Source organism: Erythrolamprus reginae, chromosome 10 (assembly GCF_031021105.1).
Source record: "Erythrolamprus reginae isolate rEryReg1 chromosome 10, rEryReg1.hap1, whole genome shotgun sequence".
Lineage (NCBI taxonomy): Eukaryota > Metazoa > Chordata > Lepidosauria > Squamata > Dipsadidae > Erythrolamprus > Erythrolamprus reginae.
This window is the reverse complement of record NC_091959.1, coordinates 34,907,969-34,923,862: the sequence shown is the minus strand read 5'-3', so window position 1 is coordinate 34,923,862 and position 15,894 is coordinate 34,907,969. Positions and strand designations below refer to the sequence as shown.

General features: G+C 44.1%; 2 protein-coding genes across 11 annotated transcripts in view; one reads left to right on the top strand and one right to left on the bottom strand.

The window, feature by feature from the left end:
* The window catches only part of SFI1 (SFI1 centrin binding protein), a 63,679-nt gene extending 56,298 nt beyond the window's left edge, over positions 1 to 7,381 (bottom strand). For 3 of the 4 annotated variants that reach the window (XR_011559963.1, XM_070762406.1, XM_070762405.1), the window contains exons 1-5: positions 7,221 to 7,348; positions 6,947 to 7,008; positions 5,993 to 6,157; positions 4,883 to 4,954; positions 1,373 to 1,483 (exon numbers count right to left, since the gene is read on the bottom strand). Coding sequence is in view for 3 of the 4 variants with exons in the window: in XM_070762406.1 (XP_070618507.1) it covers positions 1,373 to 1,483; positions 4,883 to 4,954; positions 5,993 to 6,157; positions 6,947 to 6,969 (371 nt within the window). In the remaining variant the exon portion in view is untranslated. Of the gene's footprint in view, positions 1 to 1,372; positions 1,484 to 4,882; positions 4,955 to 5,992; positions 6,158 to 6,946; positions 7,009 to 7,220 lie in introns of all 4 variants that reach the window. The other variant, XM_070762404.1, reaches the window with a different exon arrangement.
* Positions 7,382 to 7,930: 549 nt separating this feature from the next.
* Positions 7,931 to 15,894, top strand: part of EIF4ENIF1 (eukaryotic translation initiation factor 4E nuclear import factor 1) — a 33,924-nt gene continuing 25,960 nt past the window's right edge. For 3 of the 7 annotated variants that reach the window (XM_070762414.1, XM_070762413.1, XM_070762409.1), the window contains exons 1-3: positions 8,085 to 8,173; positions 10,167 to 10,272; positions 11,388 to 11,461. In XM_070762414.1, coding sequence (XP_070618515.1) covers positions 10,174 to 10,272; positions 11,388 to 11,461 — 173 coding nt within the window. In that variant the 5' untranslated portion in view covers positions 8,085 to 8,173; positions 10,167 to 10,173. Of the gene's footprint in view, positions 8,174 to 10,166; positions 10,273 to 11,387; positions 11,462 to 15,894 lie in introns of all 7 variants that reach the window. The other 4 variants (XM_070762412.1, XM_070762407.1, XM_070762410.1 and 1 more) reach the window with 3 other exon arrangements.

The window sequence follows — 15,894 nt, the reverse complement described above, 5'->3', positions numbered from 1 at the left end:
CTTGTCCTGTTAAAAGATTACAGGGACAGGAATATTAGTAGGATGTATATTTTGTTTTATCTTCAGAGACCCAGAAGAGAAATGCTGTATAGATGGAAACTAAACACATAAATAGGGACATGGTGGCTCAGTGGCTAAAACGCTGAGGTTGTTGACTGAAAGGTTGGCAGTTCAGTGGTTCGAATCCCTAGTGCGGTGATGGTGAACCTATGGCACGGGTGCCACAGGTATCATGCGGAGCCATATCTGCTGGCACGCAAGCCATTGCCCTAGCTCAGCTCCAATATGCATGTATGTGCCGGCCAGCTGGGTTTTGGCTCACACGCCTTTGGAGCCTGGAGGGGTGAAACATGAACCTACTGGGCCCACCAGAAGTTGTGAAACAGGCCATTTCTGGTCTTCAGAAGGCCTCTGGGGGACAGGGGAAGCTATTTTCGTCCCCCCCAGGCATTGAATTATGAGTGTGGGCACTTGCACATGTACGATAGCACACGCCCATGCTCTTTCGGCATCCGAGGAAAAAAGGTTCGCCATCCCTGCCCTAAGTGCCTTGTAACGGAGCAAGCTCCTATTCCTTGTCCCAGTTTCTACCAATCTAGCAGTTCGAAAGCACGTAAAAAATGCAAGTAGAGAAATAGGGACCACATTTGGTGGGAAGGAAACAGAGTGCCATGTGCTTTTGGCATTGAGCCACGCCAGCCACAGGACTAGAGACGTTTTCAGACAGTGCTGCCTCTTTGGCTTAGAAAAGGAGATGAGCACCGCCCCCTAGAGTTGGGAACAACTTGCACTTACAGTGATACCTCATCTTACAAACTTAATTCGTTCCGTGACCAGGTTTGTAAGTAGAAAAGTTCATAAGACAAAGCAATTTTCCCCATAGGAATCAATGTAAAAGCAAATAATGCGCCGCTGGGAATTCCTGCCTCCGGACTTCCGTTGCCAGCCGAAGCGCAGGGATTCCCGAGGCTCCCCTTGCTGGGATTCAAAGCAGCCCTGGCAAAAATGAAGGGAATCCCAGCAAGAGGAGCCTCAGGGGAACCCCCGCGTTTCGGCTGGCAACGGAAGTCCGGAGGCGGGGCATCCCAGTGACGGCGGCTCGGGTTCGTAAGGTGAAAATAGTTTGGAAGAAGAGGCAAAATAAACAATTCTAAACTGGTTTGTCTGGCTCAAGACAGTTTAGGATCTAAACTATGGTTACCATGAATCATGGTTTAGTGCAATGTCTGAACAGAACCGTTTTTTATTTAAATGCTAGGATGATAGACAACATAAGGCTGGTAAATGAAAGCAATTTTCTAACAGTTATTTTCAAATGGATTGCTAGTCCAAAGAACAGGGTGGCATCAGAACGCCCGCCTGTTGCACAGACCTGTGATGGCAGTCAGCTCTGACAGTCAGCTTCCATTCTCTGCAAAGAACCCACCATTCCTCCTTCCACTCCCCAAAGGTTTTCTGCAGCGTTTTCCGAACAAAGTAAGCCCTGCGAAAGAGATGGCGACAAAAACACACCCAACACCAAATAAAGATTGTGTCAGGCAGGTTTTGCTCAGAATTTAGGAAAAGCAAAACTCAGAGACCATTTTGAACTTCGAAAGTGAACTTTACTGAATCAGAAGTGAATGCATTGAAAGCAAAGCAAAGTCTGATTAAAAAGGCGCGATAGTTGCCCATATCAAGGTAACCCCAAATGCCCCCCTTGGCGAGACAACCAATCCCCATTGCCCATCTTCGTCATGTGGATTCATCTTCTCCGGCGCATCATGATTTTGGAATGCACGCCACTAACGCTCCCCCTGCGCGAGCGGTCTTGGGCCTTCCAAGAAATGCCCACATCTCACCATCACTCCGCGGACTGCATTGGCTACCAATCTGTTTTCGGGCACAATTCAAAGTGTTGGTTATGACCTATAAAGCCCTACATGGCATCAGATCAGACTATCTCCGAGACCGCCTTCTGCCACACGAATCCCAGCGACCGGTGAGGTCCCACAGAGTTGGTCTCTTTAGGGTCCCGTCGACCAAACAATGTCGGGTGGCGGGACCTAGGGGAAGAGCCTTCTCTGTGGAGGCCCCGGCCATCTGGAATCAGCTCCCCCTGGAGATTTGCACTGCCCCTACCCTCCTCACGTTCCGAAAGAGTTTAAAAACTCATCGTTGCGCCAGGCTTGGGGCTTTTATATCTTGCCCCGACCAACAAATGTTTTAAGTATTTGTTGAATTATTAGTTTGATGGGTTTTCTTTTAATTGAATTTAATGGCTGTTTTAATGTATTATTAATTGGATTCATATTATTGTTGTTTTTGTACATGCTATGAGCCGCCCCGACATACAAATCCAATTAAATAAATAAATAAATAAAAATAATAATAATAATAATTAATAATAATTTATTAGATTTGTATGCCACCACTCTCCGAAGACTCGGGGCGGCTCACAGCAATAATAAAAACAATGTTATAGTGAAATAAATCTAATATTAAAAAAGAAAGCATATAAAACCCTATCCTATTTTTAAAAAACCAAAACAACACATACATACCAAACATAAAATATAAAAGCCTGGGAGAAGGTGTCTCAACTCCCCCATGCCTAGCGATAAAGGTGGGTCTTGAATAGTTTGTGAAAGACATAATAATAATAAATAAATAAATAAAATATCACGAAACTCTCCTGGCCTTCAGCAGAAGAAACGAAACTTACTTGGGCTCCTCCAGCAGGTTCCCCCCACCCAAATCCCAACCCTTACCCCCACTCCCCAACTCAGAGAGATTTCCTGGCCCGGAGAAAACCTGTTTCTGTGTCTGTGATTTCTACAGGGTCCTCCACCATTCAGGGTGGAGGGTCTAAGAAGAGGCATCCAGAGTATTTAAAAGGATGAGGTTCTTTCTTTTCATTCTCTCCAACCGATAGACTCTTTGGGAAAAAAGATCCTTAGAGCAGTGTTTCCCAACCTTGGCAACTTGAAGCTATTTGGACTTCAACTCCCAGAATTCCCCAGCCAGCAAATGCTGGCTGGGGAATTCTGGGAGTTGAAGTCCAAATAGCTTCAAGCTGCCAAGGTTGGGAAACACTGCCTCAGAGGGACGCAGGGCTTTTCTTCAGAAGAAAAGCTCGCCTGAAACAGGACCAAATTTGGTGGGGGACAAGCCATAGAAACATAGAAGATTGTTGGCAGAAAAAGACCTCCTGGTCCATCTAGTCTGCCCTTATACTATTTCCTGTATTTTATCTCAGGATGGATATGTCTATCCCAGGCATGTTTAAATTCAGTGACTGTGGATTTACCAACCATGTCTGCTGGAAGTTTGTTCCAAGCATCTACTACTCTTTCAGTCAAATAATATTTTCTCACGTTGCTTCTGATCTTTCCCCCAACTAACCTGAGGTTGTGCCCCCTTGTTCTTGTGTACACTTTCCTATTAAAAACACTTCTCTCCTGAACCTTATTTAACCCTTTAACATATTTAAATGTTTCGATCATGTCCCCCCTTTCCCTTCTGTCCTCCAGACTATACAGATTGAGTTCATGAAGTCTTTCCTGATAAGTTTGATGCTTAAGACTTTCCACCATTTTTGTAGCCTGTCTTTGGACCCGTTCAATTTTATCAATATCTTTTTATAGGTGAGGTCTCCAGAACTGAACACAGTATTCCAGCAGAAGGAAAGCCCAATCTGCAAACAGGCTTAGTGGGACCAAGAAACTGAAGGGCAAAAAAAGTCAAGGAAGCCCCCACAATTGGCCATGGGGGTGGGGGAATGAACAATTGGGCAGTATCTGAGTGTCGGCAGCTGCTGAATTCTAAGTGTCCCCCTCTTCTCTGCTTCCTTCTCAGATCCAGAGTAGATCTCTTTTTCATCAGCTGGAAAGATTTCCCAGCTTTTCCTAAAATGACATTCTGTATATGTTGAAGACACAACAGGCAATGTCAGAAGGAAAAGCAACTTCAACCGAGGCCTTCAGGACCAGACTAGAAACCTGTGTCCCATGGAGTCCTCCTTTCAGAGATATTCCTTCCCAAATTTCTCAAAGCTGTCAACAAAGACAGGACTCCTGACATCCTGGATAACAGAGTCGACTGACAACGACTCTGCCGCACGAATCCCAGCGACCGGTTAGGTCCCACAGAGTTGGCCTTCTCCAGGTCCCGTCGACTAAACAATGTCGTTTGGCGGGACCCAGGGGAAGAGCCTTCTTTGTGGCGGCCCCGACCCTCTGGAACCAGCTCCCCCTGGAGATTAGAACTGCCCCCACCCTCCTTGCCTTTCGTAAACTTCTTAAGACCCATCTCTGCCGTCAGGCATGGGGGAACTGAGACATCTCCCCCGGGCCTATACAGTTTATACATGGTATGTTTGTGTGTATGTTTGCTTTTAATAATGGGTTTTTTTAGTGTTTTTTAAATTATTAGATTTGTTTTTATATTGTCTTTGTTATTGCTGTGAGCCGCCCCAAGTCTATGGAGAGGGGCGGCATACAAATCTAATAAATAATAATAAAAAATAATAATCCTGCCTTCCCCAGGGAAGATGGGAGATCTTTAGAGATGGATCAGTATTGAAAGCAGCCCCAGCTGAACTGAACAGTACAAACCTCAGCACAGGAAACGTTTGGTGACGATGTCCTAAACCGTTTTATCATCATGTTTAACATCACGCTTTATATTTGCTCACCGTCTATTCATGGATCCTGAATTCTGGACACATTTTATAAGTTTGCCCGAATGAAACATTGTTTGCCCCATGATGCCATTTCACCCAGTTAAAGGTTATGGGAACGAGAGTTTGAGTAGCAAGTAGATAAATCAGTCTTGATCATTGATACCATATTTTTTCCTATCTCGCCACAGAAATGCAATCTCCTTTGAGCGAGAAGCTTACCTGGCCTTGGATGGCAGGACTCTTCCAAAGGTCTTCCTCTTCCACAGGTAAAAAAATTTCCTGGCCAGGTGCCTAGGAAACAAATGAAGACAGCAATGCTTCTGGGCCAGCTTTTCTGCTCCTAAACAAACTGCGACCCTCAGCTCTCCATATCCAGCCTATTTTTTAAGATATTCCATTTTTGTTAAATGTTAAGGGGTGTGCAGAGTAATCTCAGAGTAGTCAAAGATGAACTTACACAGAGGAAACGTGGAGATTTTGCAGATATCTAGCTGACAGCACAGAGATACTAGTAATAATTCAGTAATACAATCCAGATACATTAAGTATGTAAAATACTATTTACTTTAGTCAAGAACAATCCCAGTCATACACAATTACTTCAGTCAAAAACTCTCAATACATATACAATGTTGCAAGCTTACTTGTTCAGCTTACAAATACATTAAACCATCATTTGAACACGCAGTTCTACAGCATAGTCACAAAGACAAACTAGCAGAGAATAGCAGAGAGACAGAGAAAGAGAGAGAGAGAGAGAGAGAGAGAGAGAGAGAGAGAGAGAGAGAGAGAGAGACTTTGGGCTCCCTCTTGTGGCCATCTGTAACACTAGCTCTTAAAGCAATAGTGTTCTATTACATGTAAGCATACATTGGTGGTTTGTGTTATATATTGCCAAAGTTTTCTTAAATGCAATCACACTACCTCCTCCCAATTATTTAAAAAGATTTATTCCAAACATGACTAAGTCAGAGTTTAACTGAGAGTTTAAGTGCCTTATCTTTACTAAACAGGACACTGTTACATTTCAGACTATACTTCCCAGCAATTTGCCTCCTTGCAGCTTTAGTTTCACTCTTATTTTATCAAGTGGCTTGCCTGCAGCTTCAATCAGCTGAGGGTAGGGAAGCTGATAATGGGTTGCTTGGCTCAACAGATCCTGTTCTGTTTGCTAAAAGGAGGTAAATTGCTTGGAGGCAGAGGGGGGGTGATGGGTGGATGGAGCTACATTTGGTGTATAAGACACACCCAAGTTTTCATCCTCTTTTGGGTGGTAAAAGGATGTGCCATGTATTCTGAAAAATACGGTAACCCAAATTTCATTCTTACCTAATACGGAGTTCTTTCAACCTCCCACCTCGGTTCCAGGTATACATCACACGATATAAGATCCGACAATTCCGATTTTGCCCTGAAATTCTGTTTAGTTGACAAGGTACCGGCTGACGGCCCACACATTCTTTATGTGGTTTATGTTCCTTTTGAAACTTGGAACTTTAAAACAAAAACCATATTTATCATCATTAAAGTTTGAATCCATTGAAAAACTTTGCAGCAATGCCAGCCTCAGGGCAGCAGGGAACTTTTCCATGCGCACACCCCTTCTCAGATAAATACAAACATCAAAAAATCTGTAATATTGGAAGTCCAAGGAAATTTCCTGTCTGTTATCTGAAAAATGAGTAGAGAAATAAGTTTTGTGTCCCTCTGGGCCTGACTGAATAAAACAACTGGCTCAGTGGGGACCCAGGAGGAGGCGTGGCCAGATATGTTTTACTCAATCCCTGGCTAACATAACTTTTTTACTCAATCCCTGGCTAACAGAAATATTCTCATTGAATACTTTTGTTCTGTACAAAATTGAACATGCTGGCAACAAAATGAAATTGATTGCCAGTCAGTGTTGCTTCCTAAGTGGACAGTTTGATTTCACAGATGTTTGATTGACTTGGAGTTATATTGTGTTGTTCAAGTGTTCCCTTTATGTATTTATTTTTGAGCAGTATATTTAACAGCAACTTTAAGATTTGTGGACGTCAAAAGTTGAAGTCCTGGGAGTTGAAGTCCACAAGTCTTAAAAGTTGCCAGGTTTGGGGACCCCCGCCTTAAGGCAATGTGTGGCCCAGGTGTGGTGGGCGGCAGCCGTTTTCGCCCTGCTGCTCTTTCCCACCAGCCAGGTTTTATTTGCAATTCCGCCGTTTTACAGAGTCCTTAACCACTGGCCTCCCCCCAAACAGGCAGTCCCCTCTTCCCCCCTCCTCCCCTCCACACAGGTGAGCTCACCTGGCCCGGCCCTTCCTCTCCATCAGCAATCCTTCCTGTCCAGGCAAGGGAGCCTCAGTTTTCTGGCGGGTCGCAAGGAAAAAAGAGGAGATCCGTTAGTCCCGAGTTAGCCCATTCAAACGACCGTTTCGGACGTGGCTTGGCGAAGCGACGGGTCTCTGGGCATACGTAGAGTGCCTCCTCGCCCCTGCCAAGACGCCTGAGTGGCCGCGCCGGACAAGCCCTCGCCCCCTCCGGTCCGAAGAAGGTCAGCAACTAAAGCCTCATTACTCACCTACCCCCGTCGGCCGAGTGCCCTCAACCGGCCCGGAGGACGAGCTGGGCTGAGGGGAAGAAAGGCGGCTCTGACCCGCCAGAAGACTCCGCGGACGCTTTCGCGCCGGATGAGCGCGGTCCCAGCGCGGCCACCGTCCGTTCGCGCGCGGCCCCGCCTCCTTGGAAGGGGCCTCAGCAGACTGTCTTCTAGATTGCCTGGAGGACCCCTCCCTCAGGCACCCGCCCGTCGCTCGTCCCCTACACCCCTTCACCGACGCAGTTGGCAAAAGTTGCTTCTAGGGGCGGGTGGAGGGTCGCGCTCCGCGTTCTGAGCCTACGATGGCGGGAAAGCCGCGGGGTTTTTTTCTGTCAGGCTAGCGCGGCGGGCAGCTCTCGAGCGAGGCCGTCGGAAGAAGGGACGCCGTTTGCGCGCGAGTGCGCGCGCGGCGGGAGGCGGAGAGGCAGAGGAAGGGGCGCGTGCCTGGCGCATGCGCTGTAACTATAAAGGGGGAGGGGTGGGTAACGGAGGCCCCGGTTACGGCGGCTGAGGAGACGCGCACGGAGCGGCGGGGCGAGCCCGGAGCGGCCCGGCAGGAGCGAGCGCGGCGGGGCGAGCGCGGCGGCAGCGGCGGCGTTGACACAGAAGCAGCGGCGGCGGCGGTGCCTGGGCCTGAGGGGGGAGGAGAAGGCCGGCGAACGGAGACGGCCACCCCGGGGCGCGTGAAGCGGGGCCGGTGGCAGCGTGGAGGGGGGTGGGGCGCGCTTGGCGTGAGGCGCCCGCTGTGTCACCTGCCGGTGCGGCGTTCCGTCTTCCGGGGGCAGCCGTAGGCCTCGCTTCCCGCCTCCCCCGCTCCGACAGCGCCGGAAAAACCCTTCTCGTCGTGCGGGCCGGGGCCCCGCAGCCTCGCCTCGCCTGGCCTGCCTCGCCCGGTTCTCCGGCGCGCGGCCATAACTTCACAACGCCCCTGCCAGGTAGGCCGCCCGCCGCGAGTAGGAGCGTTCCCGGGCGGCCCTGCGGAGTGTCAGGCCGGGCGGCCCCTGTGGGTGGGGGGACTGAGTCTGCCGCGCGGCCCCCGGCCTAGAAGCAGCTTCATTTGGGGCCCTCCCGCTGCTCAGGCCCCCGCTGGAGCCCCCCAGTGCTGCCGGGGGTCCCGTGCATGGTCCTCCCCTCCCGCTGCCTTGGCCTGGCCCGGCTTGAAACGTCCCAGGCCGAGGCGGGCGAGCGGCACAGCCCTCTGGAAATTCCTGGGAGATGCGGGGGGGGGGGGGGGGCTGCCTTCCAGCTCGCCTGCTTGAGTATGTTTGTATGTATGTGTGTGTGTTTATTTATTTATTTTATTTGTCATACAAATATAGTATTGTATTGTAGTATGTTTAACATAAGTATAAAGTATAGATAGAAAAGATAGAAAAAGAGTAGATAGAAAAAGAGTAGCCAAGCTGCTAAGAGTTAATTTCTCTTTCTGCCGCCAAACGCCCCCCCCCTTTTGCTGGGCAGCTGTGATTGACAGCCTTAACTTTGGAGCAGAATTAATTTCTCTCTCTGCTGCCAAAGGACCCCCTCCCTTGCTGGGCAGGTGTGATTGACAGCCTTAACTTTGGAGCAGAATCCCAGGTCCAGAGTGAGAGAAACCGTGGGGGAGGGGGGTTGGGGGACTGAGGTTCAGTTTAAAGGGCTGCCTTTGGGGGTGCACACAAATCCGGTTGGGGCCTGGAGGGGCCGGACATGGCACCTGGATGCTTAGTGAACTTAGTGATGCCTAGGCCAACTGAGGCACCTGTGCAACCTTATTACCTTGGTTTGATTTGTGAAGTACCAAACTTTATGAAGGGTTAGGGTTAATGACAGGCATGGTTTTTTAAAACAGTTTTAATTGTTGGTTTTAAATGGTCTTGAACTGTTTTTAAGGGGTTTTAATATTACATTGTATGTGGGAGGGTTTTTTTGGTTGTTAGTCACCCAGAGTCCTTTGGGAGTTGGGCAGCATACAAAAATAAAGATGGATGGATGGGTGAATGGATGGACTGCTAAGGTGGAACAGTGACTAAGGGTGGAACCAAGTGGAGAAACAGGAACGACTGGGGAAACCTGGCAGCTACTATCCTTTGCAATCCAGGATTCCTGGGATACTTCCAGCCACATTTCCCCAAAACCAAGTGGGAACATGGTGAATTAACCCATTATTTTCACTTCCTGAAGGGGCAGACCTTAGCATCCCAGACCCGTGGGCTGCTAAGATGGAAGGGTGATGTGTGCTCGTCCCCATGGCTGAGTCCTGGTGGAGTCCAGCGCAATTATGCCATTGCACCTGGGCAGGTAGTGAAATCGCACACAGACACGCAGGGGCACCTGTGTTTCGGCGTGATAACAGTGGAGTCCAGTGCAATTCTGTTACTGTACCTGGGCAGGGAGTGAAATCGCACCTGTGGCACACCTGTGTGTCCACATGCCATTTCGATACCTGCCCAGGTGCAGTAACAGAATTGCGCTGGACTCTGCTAGCACTGGGGGGGGGGTGCACACGTCACCATTACACCTCAGCAACCCACTTCTGGATAGATAGACGTACGGTTAAAAAAGGAAGAAGGGTTTGCCTGCGTCTCATTCTGGCTGCTCTCCTCTGAAGCAAGCAGGCCCAGAAGACCTTTTTTGAGATTGCAGAAGAGGCTGATGAAAGACTGGTGTGCAGGAGGGTTGAGGCGAGAGCAGGAGGCTGCAATTAAAGGAGACGAGTAGCAAGAATTTTCTGAGCAGTGAAATGATCTGCAGGTGCTCAGCTGGGGAAGTTGGTGGCAACCCAGGGAGGTTTCCTGCCCTGCACAGTGGATTCCACTAAAGAGCTTTTCAACTTGCCAAGGCTGTGATACTTGAAGTGAAACTTTGTTGCATGGAGTTTTTTTTCTCTTCAGACAAGCTGAGAGATGTGATGTCGGATTTAGTATCTGTTCTTCTCTCCCCTCATAGTTCCACTATGGATAAACGAAGTGGGTTGGCAGAAGCTGTGAATGGAGATGCATTGCTCAATATGAACATAATCAGTACAATGAAGTTACCTCATCGATACACAAAAGTAAGCAGAGCTTTAAAGTGTTTCTAAATGGACATCACCTCATCTTGAGAACAAGGCTGTTTCTGCAAGTATAGAATTATATTTGGAAACTGCTTTTATTGGTTGGAACTTGGTTTTCATATCCATTTCCTACAATAAGGCATTACTGAAATGCCATTTAAACTGATGCCCATGTTGAATAACAAGCATCTTGGGCCCTGTAAATTTCAGTTGGTCCCCACAATGGTGTAAGATGTAATGAATTGGCTTATAGTTGCAAAACATTCCTGTAATTTTTGCAAACATTCTTGTAATTTATTTTACTAAATGTTTTGAATAGTGAACAAAACCTACTCTTTTACTGTTATCAATGTAATTTATGCTATTTTTATTTAAATGTATTTAGAGTAAATTAATTGTTCAGATACATAGCTATGTGTTGTACAGTACTATAAAATTACATGAAAAATTGTGACATGGAACTATGTGCAATGCTGGCTAATCTCTAAAAGTACTATTTACACTATGCTAATGTCATAGATCTGGATACTTTTTGATTGCTATGCTTTTTTGAACTAGCATTTCCCAACCTCTGCAACTTTAACTTCTGGGAATTGAAAGTATGTATCTTAAAAGTGCTGTGATATACATACATACATACATACATACATACATACATACATACATACATACATACATACAAAAGGAGATGTGATGTTCCTTCAATATACCAGGGTGATCCAACAGAAAAAACATATATATATATATCCCCTGATAATCCCAATTGGGCTTCTGAGTGCATGGCAATAAGTCAATTGCTTATTTCAGGGTTCAAAAAAATACAGGGTCTTATTTTTGAGGAAACACGGTATATATGTATAGAGTATGTATGTATACAGAGAATATATGCATGGAGATATCTACACACACACACACATACACTTTTGAGAGTAGAAATCAGAATTTCATTTTTTAATGTGTGTCAGTGTGTTCACGGAAAAAGAAGTGACAAATAATGAAACAATTCTTTGGACTATTGATGATCCGCTAAATTGTTTGAATTTCAAGAGTTAGTGGCACTGAATAGGTGCTGTGAATACAACTTTTGCATTCCTGTTTTTTTTTTCCTTTTTCAGGAAGAACTCCTGGACATTAAGGAACATCCCCAGTCTAAACAAAGGCCGTCATGTCTCTCTGAAAAATACGACAGGTACTTTTGTTAAGCCTACAATATGCTTCAATTTGAATGTTGGCATGTTTACTAACTAGGAATTGCATTCAATGCATACTGTATTTCATATATTAGTAAATTTTGGCTTTAGTGCAGCTGCCTAGAGGTCTGTACTTTTCATTTAGGAATAATTTATTTATTTATTTTTGTATTTATATACTGCTCAATCCAAAGTGGACTCAGCGGCTAACAAGTGGGATAAATACAATGTCAAATGTAACATTCATTTTTCTTGTGATGTTTTATTGACTGCCAGTAAAAGGTGAAACCTTTTACTATAAAGATAATAGCTAACAGGGAAGTCTAAACACAACGCAAAATATATGTGGGGACCATTAAACTGATAAGGATAATGGGCAAAACATTTTTTTCTATTCTAAGGATCTTCAAGTTTACTAGCACTGTTTGCCTAATTCACTGCAAATTATAGGCAATAAAGAAATAGTTGAAATATCCTTAGGTTGCAATAGCCAGAGGCTCTAACTTTACCTGTTTGTCACTGGGGAGCCTGTGGTAGTTGCCAAGGGGGTCTGTGCCAGATAGGACTAAGTAGTGGTCTGTCTGTTACTCACAAAAGAAGCAGAAGCTTTGGGTGTGCGATGGGGAGGAGTTCAGGTCATCCCATTTTCAGTAAAGGAAAGAAGTTTCTCATACATGGTGATCACCTCAGCTATGACATAATGAAGCAGGTCATTTCTGGAGTCCTGCACATTTTGGTTAAATATTAAACAATAAAAATAGTACCAGTGTGATTTTTATGAATATTGCTTTTCTTGTCAGAGAATTAACGCAATAGCAGCTATAAACCTGTCAAAATACTCATGGAGCAATGACTAATGTAAAAGTTATTCTTTAGCAGATCATAACATCCAAGGATATTTTAATTTCTTACCATTTACGCACTTCAAAATATACACTTTGGCTTTAACTGTTCATAAAAGGAAAATATTTATTTATAATGTGCAGAAGAGTTTTTAACACGTTTTGTAGGTGTGAGCCACGTATAAATGACAGAGCCTTCCTGCCTAACTGGCTGCACCAGCAAGTTATTACAGGTAGAAATCCCAGACATTCCACTTCCCCATTAGCAGCCTGCAAAATTGATTAGAAGTTTTGATGGATTGCTTGATTGGTTTTGTGTTCATATGATCAACTGGCCTGGTTGCCTTGCAACTACAATACTACTGGAGCCTGCAGTGATTGCTTCTTGATCATTTTCATGGGCCAGAAGCTGCCTTTGAGTTGACACTGTTAACATTTTCAGTGACCCATTTCAGCTTAACTGTACAAGAAGGTGACGATTATGCTAGTTCCCTCTTTTTTTCAATGAGTGTGTCAACATATAAAGGCTTCCCTGGATTTGTGGGAGTGTGAATTTTGGAATAGAACTGCCTAATTCACAGAGAACATCTTGGTGCCGAAAGTTGCCCAATGCTCTCTGGCTTTGCATCCCATTTTAGCCCATGTGGTCTATGGGATAGTGAATGTTCCTGCCTAATTAACAGGGAATTATGTTTTCCTGTTAACTTTCCTTATAATTCCGAACCTGCATGTTGATTAACTTAGGTTTTGACAGATATATTGCAGGGCCCTGCAACTCTCCTCTAAGCTTTTGTACAGTAAACAAATGCCATTTCCTTAGTTCATCTTTAATTTTAAAAAAGTTTTGATAGAAAGCTGTGTATGCCACAGCACAGAAGACCAGGGCTTCCTCTAGCATTAATAATCTGGTCACTGTGTTCCCTTACACACTATTTCTGTTAGAATAATGTCATTGAACACAAATATAGTTGTGTCAATTTTTTTCTGACCAATTCTGGCTTAAAGGGTACTTGGTTTCCAAAGTACAGTATAGTTTTGTTATTCAAATTGCTGGCTCCTATATTTATTTCCCTTTCAAGTCATCATTTTAAACTCATTTGAAAAATCTGTATGAAAATCCTCCATCCATATTATCAAGGGAAGGCTGCATCTTATAAGATTCTTGCCCTAAGATTCTTGCCTTTCTACTCTGAAGCATTCCTTTCTGAGTGCCTGTCTATTTCTGGTAGTTTTTCCCAGGCCTGTAGAATTGGGCACAGTTGGCATGCTGCAGGTTCCACTGATTAAACAGAGTCCCCAGGTGGGAATCAGGAAATGGGTTTTTTCCATCACAGTGGAACCTTGGAACATATCCTCCCAGAAATCCAGATAGCCCCTAACCTGGTCTATTTATTAAACAGTCTTTAAAAACCTGGCTTTTCTCCCAGGCTACGTTAGGGTTATTTACAAAAGATCGCATCAAATATCAAAGTACTGTACTACTTTTTGTTAAAACAACAAAAATGTTACCTTGATCGACATGTTTGATGTTCTGTTATTGAACCCAAATAAGTTTGATTTCAGTAGTAATCCAAAATCCTGAATGCTGGATTTCAAGGGCCAAAATCATTTTTTAAATCTTGTAGCTAATTAAACTTGGAGTGGGAATTTGCAACCCAAAGCACCATCTAGAAATAAGGGCCCCAAAGGTTTTTATGAAATGCTACATTGAAAAGGGCTTCTTACAATATCAAGTTTTTGAAGTGTATTTATTTCTACATTCATGTTTCCAATCTGAACCACTTCAGATGTGTTGTGAAATTAAGGATGATATGCTAAGCTTTCCAAGACTAGGACTTAATCAAGGAGGGTGTAATGTTTGCTTTGGTCAAAAGCCCTGAGCATCTGAGATGTTATGAAACATTGGCCTAGTTCTTGATCTATTGCTTATGAGTCTTCTACTCTTCCTACTAGTGGCAGCTGGAATTGTGGTTTAGAATTGTTCATATTTTGTCTTAACTGGGATTCCTGGCTTGTTGCTTCCAAATAAGACAGGCGCTATGAGCCAAAATAAAATATTGATTGAAAATACATAATAAAAGTGTGGCCAGTTGTTCTGATTAAAAAGATTAAATTCAGATATGGAAAGATATTAACATAATCTTTTCAGGTATGAATTTATGAATTAAAATTCATTCATAGTTCCAGAAACTACAGTATTTGCCAAAATTAAAGCTATTTTATTCTTATTAGTAGATCCAATTTTGGCAGCTTGCAATTTATGGAAACTATGAATGAATTTTGAATTTTGTAATTAAATGTTAAACAAGCTTCAACTGTGTTGAAGAGTTTACAGCTGAGGTTCAAACATTGAGTACTTTATTTATTTATTTATTTTGTCCAATACACATTGAAGAGAATAAACATGTAGTAATATATATCAAGGAAAGGATCGAAGAAAAGATATAAGAATAAAATACGTCAATGAAAAATAGAAGAGAAGATATATGAAAGGAATAAAAGATATATAAGATATAGGAGAGACAACTGGACAGGGGACAGAAGGCACACTAGTACACTTATGCATGCCCCTTACTGACCTCTTAGGAATCTGGAAAGGTCGACCATGGATAGTCTAAGGGAAAAATGCTTGAGGTTAGGGGTTGACACTATGGAGTCCAGTAATGAGTTCCACGCTTCGACAACTCGATTGCTAAAGTCATATTTTTTACAGTCAAGTTTGGAGCGGTTAATATTAAGTTTGAATCTGTTACGTGCTCTTGTGTTGTTGCGGTTGAAGCTGAAGTAGTCGTTGCCAGGCAGGACATTGCAGCCTTTGATCTTGTGGGCAATACTTAGATCATGTTTTAGGCGTCGTAGTTCAGGATTGTAGTTTCGTACGGTATTCTGTTTCAAGTGGAGGAGTGAAGGACTCTTCTGGTGAAGTATCTTTGGACACTTTCAAGGGTGTGGATGTCTGAGATGTGATATGGGTTCCAGACAGATGAGCTGTATTTGAGGATAGGTCAGGCAAAAGTTTTGTAGGCTCTGGTGAGTAGTGTGAGATTGCCGGAGTAGAAACTATGTAAGATCAGGTTAACAACTCTAGAAGCCTTACTAACTTCATTTGATGAAGTTAGTGTTCTCTTAGTGGGGTTATCAAGCCGTAGCTCACATCTAAATAACTTTCTAATAAGAATTCAGTGGATTCATTAAGGGTTTACTAAGGTATTATATACAGATTCTATATATGGCACTCCCAGTATCTATTCAGTTGAAACATTAGTAAGTTATTGACAAGACACCTCTTGGCAAATTCATTGTGATTACTGGTAATTGTTTTATTTTCAAGCTTCTTGCAGATTGGCTACATATGATCAGCTCTAGAATCTTCCCACTTTTTCCGGTCTGACTCCCTGTAATTTCATGGATTCTTCCCCCTCCCCATTCTTTTGGAAGATGCTTGCCATGTTCTTGCTTGCCATGTTTCAATAATTCCTTTGCCTGTTCTTCAGGTTTTTCAGAGGAAATGCAAATATGTAGATCAGACAATTAGCAGGTTCTTTCATAAGCGAAGGCACAATTCACCTGTCCCAGGAAATTTAATCTCC